The sequence below is a fragment of the Anser anser genome, assembly GCF_964211835.1.
Source record: "Anser anser genome assembly, chromosome: 10".
NCBI lineage: Eukaryota > Metazoa > Chordata > Aves > Anseriformes > Anatidae > Anser > Anser anser.
The window spans coordinates 9,927,037-9,941,164 of record NC_139730.1 but is presented as its reverse complement, the minus strand read 5'-3'; the positions used below and the strand labels follow the sequence as shown (position 1 = coordinate 9,941,164).

The 14,128-nt window shown below is 36.9% G+C and overlaps 1 protein-coding gene across 13 annotated transcripts in view; it reads left to right on the top strand.

Moving 5' to 3' along the window:
- ADAMTSL3 (ADAMTS like 3) overlaps nt 1-14,128 on the top strand; it is a 200,663-nt gene that overhangs the window by 156,185 nt on the left and 30,350 nt on the right. For all 13 annotated transcript variants that reach the window (XR_014588478.1, XM_083849612.1, XM_083849611.1 and 10 more), the window contains 5 exons: nt 1,826-2,112; nt 9,243-9,372; nt 10,441-10,633; nt 11,293-11,472; nt 12,261-12,414. Coding sequence is in view for 12 of the 13 variants with exons in the window: in XM_083849612.1 (XP_083705738.1) it covers nt 1,826-2,112; nt 9,243-9,372; nt 10,441-10,633; nt 11,293-11,472; nt 12,261-12,414 (944 nt within the window). In the remaining variant the exon portion in view is untranslated. The remainder of the gene's footprint in view (nt 1-1,825; nt 2,113-9,242; nt 9,373-10,440; nt 10,634-11,292; nt 11,473-12,260; nt 12,415-14,128) is intronic.

Below are 14,128 nucleotides of genomic sequence, written 5' to 3'. Positions count from 1 at the left end.
TTTGCATGACTGTCTTTGGGAAGACTGTGAAATCTGATATTTAAGGGTTACACTGAGTTTATCTGCTGGAGTAAGAGAAATCCTTCCTTCGCATCTTTTCCCACAGATGTTCATTTAGAATTCATTATCAAAAGCATCTGGCCGTTGACCACTGTTAGCTTTGCCATTGAACTCAACGACCCATTAAGTTGCACTGATATGACGTTTACTCGTTTTTATTTTTTTTACCACTGTAGGACACAACCATCCATCATTTTGACAACACTCTTCCAATAAAAATCAAACTGGTTGTGTACTTCAAAGGTTGTCAGACCTGTGAGGTGGTGAGCACTTTTAGTTTTCCTTGGTTTCAGTAGAAGCAGGGAATACTGAGTCCTTTACTGAAGTCTGTCAGGGACTTCTCCATAAGCAGTAGTTATTTACCTTTTAACTTTTCTTAGAATTAGGAAGAACAGATATTCTTTTCTTCCACAGGAAACAATCTGTTCTGGGGTCTGTCACAAGGATAGCTTGGGTGACTATGCCATGAACTGAGTTAGAGTATCCGCACAAGCTATCCACTCATCTGTTCTCCTTTTTCGTATTTGATTCTTCCTCTGTGTATACTGGCAAGAACTAGTTGGCTCAAGATGATAAACTCTCCACAGAATCAACCACGCTGTGTTGACATTTTTCTATGCTTACTGTGTATGTAGATTGTAAATACAATTTTTTGTCAGTCTTATACAACTGTTCCTATATTCATAAGGCAGCTTTCCTACAGTACAGAGGAAGAATATTCTTAATCAAAGACAAGGAGAAAATCTTTGAATCCTAATTTGATTTTTTCCTTTCATATACATTTTAGCATTGGTCAAATATGTTCTTTTATGTCTGCCAGCTGTATTTTGATCATCTTCTGTATTTGAGCATATAATAATGTGCAACTGCAACCTTTGTAAAAAATGTTCTGTGAAACTCTATTTGATTTCTTATAAATTGTACCCCAAAGCTACTCTAGATGACTTTATTAATGAAATTCAGCCCCGTGGCTTTAGTGTCATATTGAAAATTATCATCAGATATTAATGTGACCCTCAAAGTCAGAGAATATCATAGACTGAAAACTACTTTTATTTAGTAAAGTCATGATCTGTAAAATAAAATTTTACTGCAGTTCATCAGGAGCATAAACGCCTCCTAATAAAAATGATGGATTATAGACTGAGCTAGTTAGACCTCTTTACTGAAGATGAGAGGCTTCTTACAAGATTAAATCTTGAAGAACAGCCTGAGGTGTTGCGCACTGGAGAGGGCTACATTTGAAAGTGCTTTTCTTCTGTCTGGTCTCTGATTATTAGTATGACAAATGGTGACTGCCTTTCTCATAGATTTAAGTAGATGGCAAATACACTTCTGGTATATGCCTAACTTTGTGTACCTGGGGAGCTAAATGTATTGTACAGTTATGTCTTCATGGAATTTTTCCTCTTTTTCTGCTGTGGGAGTTTGTGAGGAGATCTAGATGAAGTCTTTTTTTTCCCTCCTAAAAAGATACAGTTTTCCCTGTTCCTCATGATTTTATTTATTTATTTATTTATTTTTGCTCTTGCCTTCTTTTCCTTTTTCCTACATCTTTTCTTCTGTATTGAATTTTGAGAAATAGTCTGGTTTAAAATAACACACTTGATTATGCATTCAATTTAAACATCGAATAGTAGCATGCATTGCCTGCTTTGTGTATAGGCATACATTTATGTTTTAGCTATGCTGTCTCTGTGCACACCTGGACACAAGTATATGGAGTTAAATTCAAATGTTTCTATTGCACTGTGATCATTTGCAGGTTTATTCCAGAGCCTTGGTCTCCATGCAGTGCCACATGTGGCAATGGCATACAGGTGCGAGATGTGAAGTGCCGAATTCTTCTTGCATTTACTCAGACCGAGGTAGAACTGCCTGAGGAGGAATGTGAAGATGAGAAGCCCCCCACGGAACGAGTATGTCACCAGCCATCCTGTGACAGTGATCCTGTCCCCTACACACCAGAATTTTCACATGCTGAAGATGGGAGTGTGATTTATGACTGGGAATACATTGGTTTTACTCCTTGTTCAGCCACATGTCTTGGAGGTACTTTTATTTAACCTTTCTTTTCTCTCTCTTTTTTTTTCTCTTTTTTTTTTTTTTTTAATCCTGACCTGTGAGAATTTGGAATTGTTTGAAATTACTGTTTCTTCTATTAGTGTCAACCCGAACTAGCTATGCTGATATGTAGAAAAACATGGAACTTCAACTTTAATATTTTTTTTTAGGTTATCAGTGGAGTAATTTAAACTATGTTTTCTTTATTTCATACATTCAAGCAGCAGGGTTTATTTGACTAAGTAAAGTGCAAGAACTCTTTGCCAGAGAAACTTTCTTCAGTCTTATTGCTGCAGGAATCTTGGCTGCCAGGCAATTGGTGGTAACAGTACATTTAATGCATCAGTGATGGGCCTGATAAATTCCCTTTTTAATTAATCATTATCTTCCAAAATGCTACAATTTTATGCAGTGGAGTAGGAATACAAAATTATGTTTTCTATATATTATTACACATAGAAAATTATGTGTAATATAGATTGTTTTCAGTCTGACTAGCTTGAAGAGCAAACAGGAGTTTGTTTAGGTCTTGGTACAGTATATCACTCTATAGGAACTCCGTGCCATACATCTGTCTGCAGGTAGTTAGGCACATTCCTTTTCGGATGTAATCGAATCTCCCTGTTGTCCTAAGTACATGTAACTAGACAAGGTTGCTGGTGTTGCTACTACATACAGTACTTTGGGACTGAACACAGAAGTGAGTTATGAAGTGTTAAGTGGAGGCAGTGGAATTGTGAACACACCTATATATGACAGGAATAATGACATCAGTGGGAAGTGAAGACAGTTGTACCCATAGAAGAAATAAAAAATGTAGGAAAGGGGAGAGCAGCTACAATTGGAAGTGAAGAGCCTAGTCTAGAGCTCATAGAAAGCAGCCTTCTTTTGTATTATTCACCAGTTCAAAACTTGAAGACAGAATTTGGGATGGATGCCCCTGAACGCTATGGTAAGTGACTGATAAGTGCATCCTTTTATCATTTACTGCTGCTATTTGCTGATAATATTGATCCATAGGAATAACAACACATGCACAAAAGGTGATGCATCTTATTCCTCCACTACCTTCAGTGGACATGACCAACAGCAAGGCTATACTGCAACTACGTATGTATACCAGTATGATGGTAGCAACAGCTATTGCTACAGAGTGTCTCTTTTTCTTCATTTTGAGGGAATTGTTTTTAGAAATAAGCAGAAATGAGGCTTTCATTACTACTGAATTTGTAGTTTATTTCAGATCCCAAGTGATTTTTGTAATGTAAAATCATTTAATTGCCATCTTAAATGTACTTTATTACTTTTTAGCCAATATCTTTCTCAGAGTTGTTTTAAGACTCCAAAGTTTCTAAATTTTGAGAAGATCAGTGGAAGTCTAGGCTGAAATCATCTCTAATCTTTGCCTGCTCTTACACGTGCATATTTGCATTGCCAGTGTTTTCACATGTGAGTTTGTCCATGCAAAAACATTCACAAATTACACTTAGAGTGCAAACTAAAGGTAATTTAAGGAGGCTGTACTGAAGACAGCAGTTTCATTTGCTGGTATAAAGGAAATTCGAAATGACTGATGAACAGAATCACATCTGGCTTAATTTTGTTCCTGACGGAGTTGAGTATGAATTCTGCCCTGTGGTGAATTTGTGAGGTTGCCTGACCCAGAATTTTCCTGTAGGTGCTCATAATAACCTAACCATTTGATGTGCAGTAGGAATGAGCCATTTAAAGAAGTTTGAAAGTAAATGTCTTTTTCTGTTCTTGAGAATTCTGTGGTATCACTGGTACTATGTCTAGACATTTTTCTTATGTGCTGCTCCCGGGAAATGTGGGAAGTTGTCAGGATATTTTATCAATGAACTGCTTCAGAAGTCCTTTACTGTTATGCTAGTTAGGTGGTAGTGATTTTTTCCTTCTATCAGTTCTGGTCTTCTTGCTGCCTTGGCAAACACTTTCAAACAGACCAAAAATTACCTGCCGATAAATAGTTTTAAGGAAACCAGACATCTCTTCTGTTTCCAACTTATTGCAGTGTACTAACTAATGATCTCACTGTGTCTACTATTTTTCCATTGTGTAGTTCAAAGGATCTGATCCCTTTCTGCTAAGTTTTATGTTCAAATCTCATTTCAATTAGATGAACTCTTCAGTTACAAGAAATAAATGTTGTCTGAGTTTGGAATATTCCAGTGTGATGTAAATTATATTAGGCACTTTTTCTCTAGAATACATGTATCTAGTAGTGGCTATTAAAATAAATTCCTGTGGGTTTCTGTGTCCTTGGAACTTCCCCCCTCCTTTCTTAGCAGTTGTCCCTCTCTGAATGAGGGAAAAGTCTGCAGGGTCTAAGTAGGCTACAGGGTTTATAGCCATGGTATGAGCAAGGACTGAACCACTGGTTCAGTGCTTGTCACTTGCACTTTTCTTTCTTTTTCATTTTTTAAATCTTCATATAGACTAGACTTTTAATTTAAACTCTCTTCTGGCCTATCTCCAAACCAAATGTAAAAATGCAGATGGTAATATTGCTTTTGAGGTATTAGAATTACAGAAAGATAACGATCTGCAGCACATTATCTAACATCACCTTTACTTTCCAGTTCACCCTGTTTACCAGATTCTAGAGCGTTGGTAACATAAGTATTGGGTCATTTTGTGTACTTTCTGCACCAAATCTGTGTGGCTTGTCAAGCAGCGTGTTGGGTGCTATAAATCTTACTGCCTTTGAGGACTGCTACGTTGTATTATGCCTCCTATCATAATTAATACTTCTTTCACCCATCTTTCCATGAGTACAAATAACAGATGTCCAGATTTTCACCAGGCAGACATCACCTTTAAGATCTGTAGGAAACTCTGTAACAATCCTGAAAACTAAAGATCTTCAGTACTTGAAGAAATCCCAAGCTGAAAATAAGCCAACAGTGTGCTCTGGTGGCAATGATGACTAGGAGTATTCTTTGTAGTAGAAATTGCTTGGAGGTCTCAGGGTTTGCCCTTGTTTTCCCAGAATGTTTTTTTTTCGATATGAAAATCTTTGGTCCTGATGCCAGAGCCTTCAACATAAGCACAAGTTTAATTTTCATAATATTATGAGTGAGAAGCAATAGTTATTATCAGAATAATGACTATGCCTGATGAGAATAAATGTTTTTCTTGTAAACTGTAGTATTTTTTTAGTGTTGTCAATCATTTAACTAGCCTACAATATTTTAAATGGATAAGTTCTCCACATAAAAAATAACCAAGCTCTTTCTGGGTCTCTGTTCTAAAATGTTATTTATATTCCAAGTACTTCAAAAATTATGATTCAGGCCCTCCAAAATCATTATATAGGCTTAAAAATAATAAGATTAAAAATAAATACATAAGCACTTCCTTTTTCTTTTTTTTTTTATTTATTTATTCCCCCTCCCCCGCAGGTTGTGGCTTTGGAACCTTTAGGGTGCAGTCAAGTTTTGTTTTCAGGCTCTTGTCTGGACCATAATGGCTAGAAATTTACTATTTTATTTATAAGAAACCTGAGATTCTTAAAAACCCAATGGATTCTAGCCAAATCTAAGTTTTTTTTAAGGAAAACAATGGCTGTTGTGAATCTTGCAAGTAAAGTCGAGAGCATTTGCTATATTGTTATAGGCAATTTGGTAACTGGTTACTCCTTTAACTGGTTTCATTAACTACAGAGGCTAACTGTTTACTTTTTTGCAGAAGGAGCATATAATAGCATTGCCAGTGTGAATAGATTTACAGAAAGGCTTAAGCACATGTCAGACTTGGAACTTCTTCTGAGTTGTTTTCAACTGAGAGTGCATGTTTTTAAGCAGTCATCAAACAGAGAATGTCTGATAGAAATAAATGTCTGTCCTTCCTCTTCCAGGCACACAGCTGAAGACATCCAACCTCTTACACACACAGCAACTTTCAACCCCCATTTTCTTTTTACTCTTAAATAAATAAGTAAAAGGCAGAAACAAAAAGTCTGTGATTTTTCTTTTATTTCCAGGCATTCTGATCTTTTAACACAGCTTCATACACTGTATATTTCACTGCACAGAAAAGCTTGTAAAAGAATGTAAATGTATGTGGTTTGAATGCTGGGTTAAAATAGAAAATATTCTATTTCACTGAATAGTAGGATAATTACTACAATAGTGCATCAGATTACTGTAAAAATACTTAATGCTCCCTGCTGCATACATAATGTTTTAGTTAAATTATCTACTATGTTTATATTATAAGCCAAGAAAGGCATACATATAAAACTTTGCTTGTTTGAATAATGGATTTTTCCATTTTCCAATTTACATAGAATAAGAAATTTATCCACGACTGAAGTTCCCAACTAATGTAAAATTATAGTTGGGGGTGAGAAATCTGACTAATTGTTGAGACGTTTTGACAACTACGCTCAAGCAAATGCTGCATCAATTAGGTGTAGTTATTTATTGAATAGAGTCCTTAAACTGAAAACCAAGGAACAGGAAGGAGGGGGAAGGAGGATGTTTTAACAGCTCTGCAATATATGTTTTGTCCTTACAGCATGAAATGAGGGTGCAGTTTTTCTTGAAATAAAGCCCCCGTGGGGAGGAATTACTACTTCAGTTTGTGCCCTGTAGTTAAGTCAAATGAAGGATACACAACATTATCAATGTTTTATTCTGGTAACACAATGAAAGTTAGGTAGGTTGTGCTGAAAGGCAGAAGTGGTTTAATGAACTCCAGGTGGCAAGCTTCAGTCACCTGGTACGACATGCCTTTTGTTCATTTGGCTGACCAATTTAATTTTTATAACACTGTGATATAAAGTTCCCATGCGATTACTGCTGACTTAGATGGTCTGAATGGAATTTCATTTCATTCCCCTCCTTTGTGTGAGATATTAAGAAGACATTACTTATCACAACCTGGTCTAGAGCAACATCACCTCTGAGTATAGTTTTCCCACAGGAATGCAGTGAGATCAGCAAAGTTGAAGGTGCATAGCACAGAGTAGTTTTTGACTGAAAATAGAAATTATATGGATGCTTTATGTGTGCTTCACTGCTTGCCTGGTAATGTCATTCATAAGCTCCTGCCAGAAGACAATTTCTAAAACTTTGTTTCTCACCTGCAGACTGTCAGGTGGGCATTTCCGATGTATGTAAGGGGACAGGGAAGCTGCTCTTGTTAAACAAACACATGGGGAGAATTGGACGGAAAACTTCTGATTATCATGGTTGTTAGTCAAGAAAAAATAGTAGAGTTCCAGAAAACATGTATTTACAGCTTTCTTTTGCTTGAGCATTTTCACGTCTGTGTTTATTGCCTCATGGTATTTGTTAAAGGCTTACTCTCAGCTCTGACAGTGAAGTATGTTATACTCAATGTGTGTGTTCTATGTTAATGTAATTATCAATACTTTGATGTAATAGCAATGAATAGGTTGTCAATCATATTTAAGGTCAGGTCTTCTGTTCTATAAAAATTCATTACTTTGTAGATGTAGTCAAAACATTTATATAACAAGGTCTTTCAACTGCAAATGAGTCCCACAGGGGATCTAGAGGTCTACCAGAGAGCCTAAAAGAAATTGGAATGTATGTTATTGGGAAAAATCACTGCTGGTCTATACCTGCTGAAGTGTCTGAAGTAGTTGGACCAGTTTATGTGTCTCAGAGAAGGATCATGACCTGGGCTGGCTTGTTTGCTGGAGTACATCGGAATTATTTATAAATGGAAGGAACTGTTGGCTCATGAAAAGAATGACAGTGTTCATGAATGTGTTGTAAAAGATGGAGAAATATGGACCCTTGGCATGGACACAGAATTTTGTGTCGGATCCATCAACGAGCCCACTGAGACCAGAGCAGCTAATGATCAGCCAAGAAACCTTTCCTGATGTACAGTTGACACAGAAACAGGAGTACTTGTAGTAGCCTCTGTGTAGCAATAGTGGTCATGTTGTGAGGTATTGTCATAGGTGATACCATGAAGTGGTTAGTGAAGGTTTCTAGTTAGAAATGCAACCCCTTTTGAAACCTTATAAGTTGGTCGTAAGAAAAATAAAAGCTTCTGCTGAAAGCAGCTTTGTATCCTTACAAAATCACTGGAGATAAAGGAAGGATAAGGAAATGGATTTAAGTTCTTTCAACTGTGACTCATCAGAACCCATTTTTACCTGGAAGCAGCAAAATATAGATTTCAGCATTTCAGTGCTTTTCTGTTCTATGGGATTATGATCATTAACATTGCTCACATAGAACATCCCAGATACGCAGGATCCTCAAAGTACTTCACAAGCTGTCTTGTCTTTTGTGTATATATGGGTGAGCTTTGAAATGGAGCAAGGCTTTCATACTAAACAATGATATATAAGATTGGATAGTTAAAAAGTTTTAAAATAATAATTTTTAAAAGTTCACTAAATGTGCATTTGCTAAGCTGACTTGTTCTAAAGCAAAATTCTATTACATTTCTTTTTCAACTCACAGAAATTTGAGCATTAGTAATCTTTCATGTGTCAGTAATAAGATCCAGGTTGTAAGCGCTGCAGATCAGAAGGTGCCAAGAATGGTCACGAGTAAGGAAAGCTCAGGACTGGGTCCGATTTGCTGCCTTCAGCAAAACTATCGCACCTCTTTGGACCTTTGTCATAGAGGCTATGTTTAGACAGCCATTCTCCTGACTTTTGTTTTGCAAGTTTTCTGCATTTTTTATTACGTCTTTCACAGATCTCTGGCTCCTTAAATTCAAGGTTAGTGAGAAGGTATCACTTGTACCCTGGTTTTGGCAATGACACCGTTAGTTGGCCTGGGACCATTATACAGCCAGGCAGATGTAGAATCTGCTGGTGGAGAGAGGGAGAGACAGTATATTTTCTGCTGGTTTTCAAAGAGGTAGAAAGTCAAAGCAAGCATTTTAAATATCACAGGAGCAGTTTCTACATATAACTCACAAATACATTTTGAAGATTAGATGGATAAACTATCTCAGTATTGGTTTTGACTTGAGAGGTTACTTTTAAGCCTGCCATCACATTCAGTGTTTGGAGCTTTTTTACTGAGTGGTATTCAAGAGTAAGCTTTACAGAAATCTCGTCTGTCTTCAGTGTTTCATGAGTGTTTTCCTTTTTAATCCAGGAACACAAGAAGCCATTGCAATGTGTCTGCATGTAGAAACAAAACAAGCCGTCAATGAAACCCTGTGTGACAATTCCAAGAGACCTCCACCAATGACTCGGGCTTGCAATATCAAGCTTTGTCCTCCAAGGTACACTGTAATAATGAAATTAACCATTTTTTTGCCACAATATAATTTAAATAAACATTGATTTCTCAGAAAACGTCCAGATTGCAAGACTGTGGTCTTGTTTTGGGATGAAATTTCACTACTTCTGTCTTTAACAAAATTTTTGGATTGTGTTTGATGATGGATTGTGATTTTTTTTTCTTCACTCCTTTTCCACTCTTTACATCTCACTAATTAAACAGGGAAATCTCTTCTGTGATGTTCTCCAGAGCTGGAAAAACAGCCTTAACTGTTTGAAATTTTTCACTAAAAAACAAAGTACTTTCAATTCTTACTGAATGAAAAAATAGACTGAAATTATGATTTAAAGTTATTCTAATTTAATGCCTTTCTGGTAGCCCCATCTAGTTCTTACAGATTTCTTACGTATGCATGGAGATCCTGGGAAAAGAACAACAACAAAAAAAAGTCTAAATCCAAGTAAACTTAGCTAGTTTGGTCACTTGTAAGGGCCATATGTGAAATTTTGACATGTGTTGCCTTATTTACCCACTTTTGATCTGACATCCGTGATCCTTTGCATATTGTTTCTAAAATGTGTTTGCAGAAACCACCTCCTGCAAAATGTAGGGAATAAAAGTTAACAGGAAGAGGATGTTTTATAGAAAATGTATACACAATTAAAGAAAGTTTTGTAAATGTAAGAAAGGTCTATTTACATATTTACATTTATAAAAGTAAATGTCAGTAGGTTGCCAACAGGCTATTTTTTTATTGATTTCTTGGTTTTGTTTCTTTTTGTGTGTGTGTATGTCTTTTTATTAGAAGCATTTTTCAAGTAAATTCTGGAGTCAAATAAATTTCCTTTGACATAAGTCTATTACTTTATTGTGAATACTTGTGCATTTCTTCCTTCCTGGTAAGTTTATAAATCTAGCTTGGCCTACCAGCCAAACCAAAGGGATGTTTCATCCATCTATCAATAAATATGCCTTCAGTTATTTTTTGCTAGGTTCTGTTTGGGTTTGATTTCTCCTTATCCAAAGTGAGTTGCTAAAACATGATCTTTTGGCTGTGTTCTTGGAATAGGTGGCAAACCGGCCCCTGGAGACGGTGCTCAGCTACCTGTGGAGTCGGGATACAGACGAGAGATGTATACTGCCAGCAGCCAGGAGGGCCTACGGTTGCTACTGAGGACTGCAAAGACAAAAAGCCTCATTCTTTGCAAGCCTGCAACCAGATTGATTGTCCCCCTGTTTGGCATGTTGAGGAATGGCAACAGGTATGACTGGGTTATAGAAACAGTTTAAATGTAAGCAGTGTTCCTCTGGTTAGGTACTTCAAAATTTCTGGCCTGAATAACATAGAACATAGCTTCTAGATATTGATTTTAAGAGTTTCAACTAATTTCATTAGAATAAATCAATCCAGAGTCAAAAATACCTCTTTTCACTACTACACCAATGAGTACTGACAGGATGAGGTGGTAAGTTGTTGTGTTTTTTTTGAAAGGATTTCAAAATGCTGGATATCAGTTACTCCAGACATCACCTCTCTTTCTATACTCTGCAAATGCAATAATATACTTTTGAAGATGTTTGTTTGTTTATTTATCTCAAGAACAATGTTTCCTAACTCACAGTAGGTATATTAACTGGTGCAGGGCATGGTCAGATCTACATGTAAAATGCATGTTTTTTTTAAGATTTCTGCTATTTAATTGCATTCAGGTGGGTTAACTTCTCCTCATTTCTAATATATTAACTAAACGTTTTAACCGAAGAATTTTCTACAAGCTGCTTGCTTTTTAGTTGAAACTTGATGTCATTTTTCAAGTGTGCATAACTATGGGGAGCCTTGCAGTGTTTATGTGCCATAATGGTGTGATACATAAGCACAGACGTACATGCAGGTCTACCTGCTATGTTCTTTTCTTCTCAGTGTTCATGTACTTGTGGAGGAGGGATCCAGACCCGCAAAGTGTACTGTAAGCAACTGTTGACAGACGGAAGCTTCCTGAAACTCTCTGACGACACCTGCCAGGAACCTAAATTGCCAACTACTAAACCATGTGCAAAAGTTGACTGTCCTCCTCAGCTCATTGTAGGAGAATGGTCCAAGGTGAGCGGCCCCCAGCGCGGGGGGGGGGGAGGCTCCAAAACCTTCATTTACAACATGATCTCTGTAGAATTCTACTTGAGTGAATAGTGGATGATTGGAGCAGTAAACTCACAGGGTAGCTGAAGGTTTTGCAAGACATGTACCTAGACTAAACTGTGCATACAGTTGTTGTGCATCCCTGCCTACAATCAGGCTGTTTATGTCCCTCTTCCAGAGCTGTGTTTGGGTTGCTGAAAGAAAAGCTACAATGTATTGCATGCATTCTGCCAGACATAGTTTGGTATTTAATATTTGATATTTTAGCTATCAATTATTTTATAGTACAGCTTCTGAAAAGCAAATCTTTGCTTTATTCCGTCACATTTTCTCCTTTCCCATTTAATGTAAGCATGCTACCACTCCCTGTTCAAAAAGATTTATAGGAGGGCATTTAGAAGCTGCAATTCATGTTTGTGCAATATGAACTAGGAGAATGGGCTGAGAGACTTGACACAGACTCTTTAGAACGTGCTGATTTGTTTCTCTGAGATAATAGATCGCATTGCTGTGTTCTCCCCATGGTTGGACATAAAGAAATACTGTCATGTTATTTTAATCGTTCCCGAGTTGCTTGCTGGAACAAGTTAGCTATCTTATAATCTTATTGCTTGGAAAAGTGCAGAGGGTTTAATGTCTGGATAACACAAGGATTCATATGGAGAAGAGAGCTCTCTGTCTCTCTCAAACTGTTTAAAATTAGTATGTGTGGCATGGGACAGCAAGTTTAGTTTGCATCCTTCCTTTCACAGTGCTCAGTAAGCTGCGGTGTTGGAATCCAGAGAAGGAAAGTTGCCTGCCAAAACCGAACAGCAAAGGGCCAATATGTTGCACTAAATGGATCAATGTGTAGTGGTCTGTCTCCTTCACTGCTTGTAAGGTCTTGTCAGATGAATGACTGCAACAGTAAGTATGTTACTTTATGTAGTTTCCTGTTGATTTGGAACGACATATTTATGAAGAAATATCTGTACACAGGTTAATTCACTCATCTCCCTATACTTTCATAACATTACTAATCTGGAATAAATGGAATGTCACAATTACTAGACCAGTGATAACAGGATTGCTCTTAATTTATTTTGTTCCAGTCACAAATAAAGGCCAGGTTCTAAAGAAGTAGTTTCTGAATACACTTTAATGTTATGTACCTCTCACACTCATACTCACCTACATTTGATTTGATTTTTTCTTTTATCCTTTACAGTATCCCAACTGTGAAAACATTCGTCAATTGAGTATAAATTTCAAAGGATGTTAGAAAAATTAAGAATCCAGTTCTGGCTTGTGTTTTCATTGCGTGTTTGTATTACACTGGACATTTAGTCTATTATGGTACAAATCAAAACCTGACATTCTGTGCCAGTGATAACTGTAGGTGTAATTTCTGTCTTTCCTTATAGAAATGAGAATTCCAGTCTCATGAGTTTTGTAGGAATTGATGACAGTAAACAAAATTAATTAATTAATTAAAAATCACAGTATTTTTATTACTATGTATAAAAATCTATTAAGAAAAAGCTGTCTATAGGAATTGTATAATTTGGGCACAATCCGGTTATGATACTGATGGTAGTTGTACAAATTGCATATGTGTAACTGCCATGGAAATACCTTGCCAATACAATGGTCTAGTGGGAGTTTTCCCTGCCCATGGCAGGGGGAGTTGGAATTAGATGATCTTTAAGGTTTCTTCCAAGCCAAACCATTTTATGATTCTGTGATAATGTATGTTCAATTACATATAGTAATTTACAATGAGCAGTTCTAAATGCTGTTTCATTAAGACAAAACTTGGCCTCTCCTTCCTTTGTAAATGAGAATATCATTTCGTAGGTTTGGGGAGCAGGGAGCTGAACAGAAAGGAAAAAAATGAGACTATCACTTTTTAGGTGTGGGGCTGAGGAAAACCAAAAGCTTTCATTAGTGGCCTGCTTTTGATCACAGATCACAAAGATAGACATGTTTTGACCCAATTCATAGTGCTATCAAGAAACAGCTACTTTATAAATTTTGAGGCTTTGCTTTAAAAATTATTCACAAAACAAAATAAGAAATAGAATAATTACTGATTCATACATAATATGAAACTTCTTTTCCTGGCCTGCATTTCAGATTAACATGCCAAAATCCTGAGGTTCAAAACTCCACTTAAATAAAGCCCTGTGGACTTTCAGGAATGTCCTTGGCATAAAGTTTAATAAAATATTTTGAGCTGCATATCTATCTGAATTTAATTAATTGTGGATAGTTGAATGGCAGTTTAGCTGGTTTGCAAATTGCATAGCACAGACTGATATTAAAATTACATTGTCAGCTTCCCCCACAGTGCCAAAAAAGCAGGACACTGGGCTGCGCAGGGATTGTGATTGAACTGAATGAATATGGATCAAAGTGACCAAAGTTATCCCACTGTTCTCTCCCTTCATCTCCAGAACTGTTTGCTGCAAGGGAGGCCCTGCAGCTCAGGTCTACATGGCAAGTACCTGGCTACAGAACAGGAGGGCAGGGGAAGGCGAGACATGTCCATACACCTAGTTTCAATCTGGGTTTTGCAGAAGGAGCCAGGGCAGCAGCAGCAGCCTTTGGATTCACAGTAACATGCAGGAGGCATCTCCTC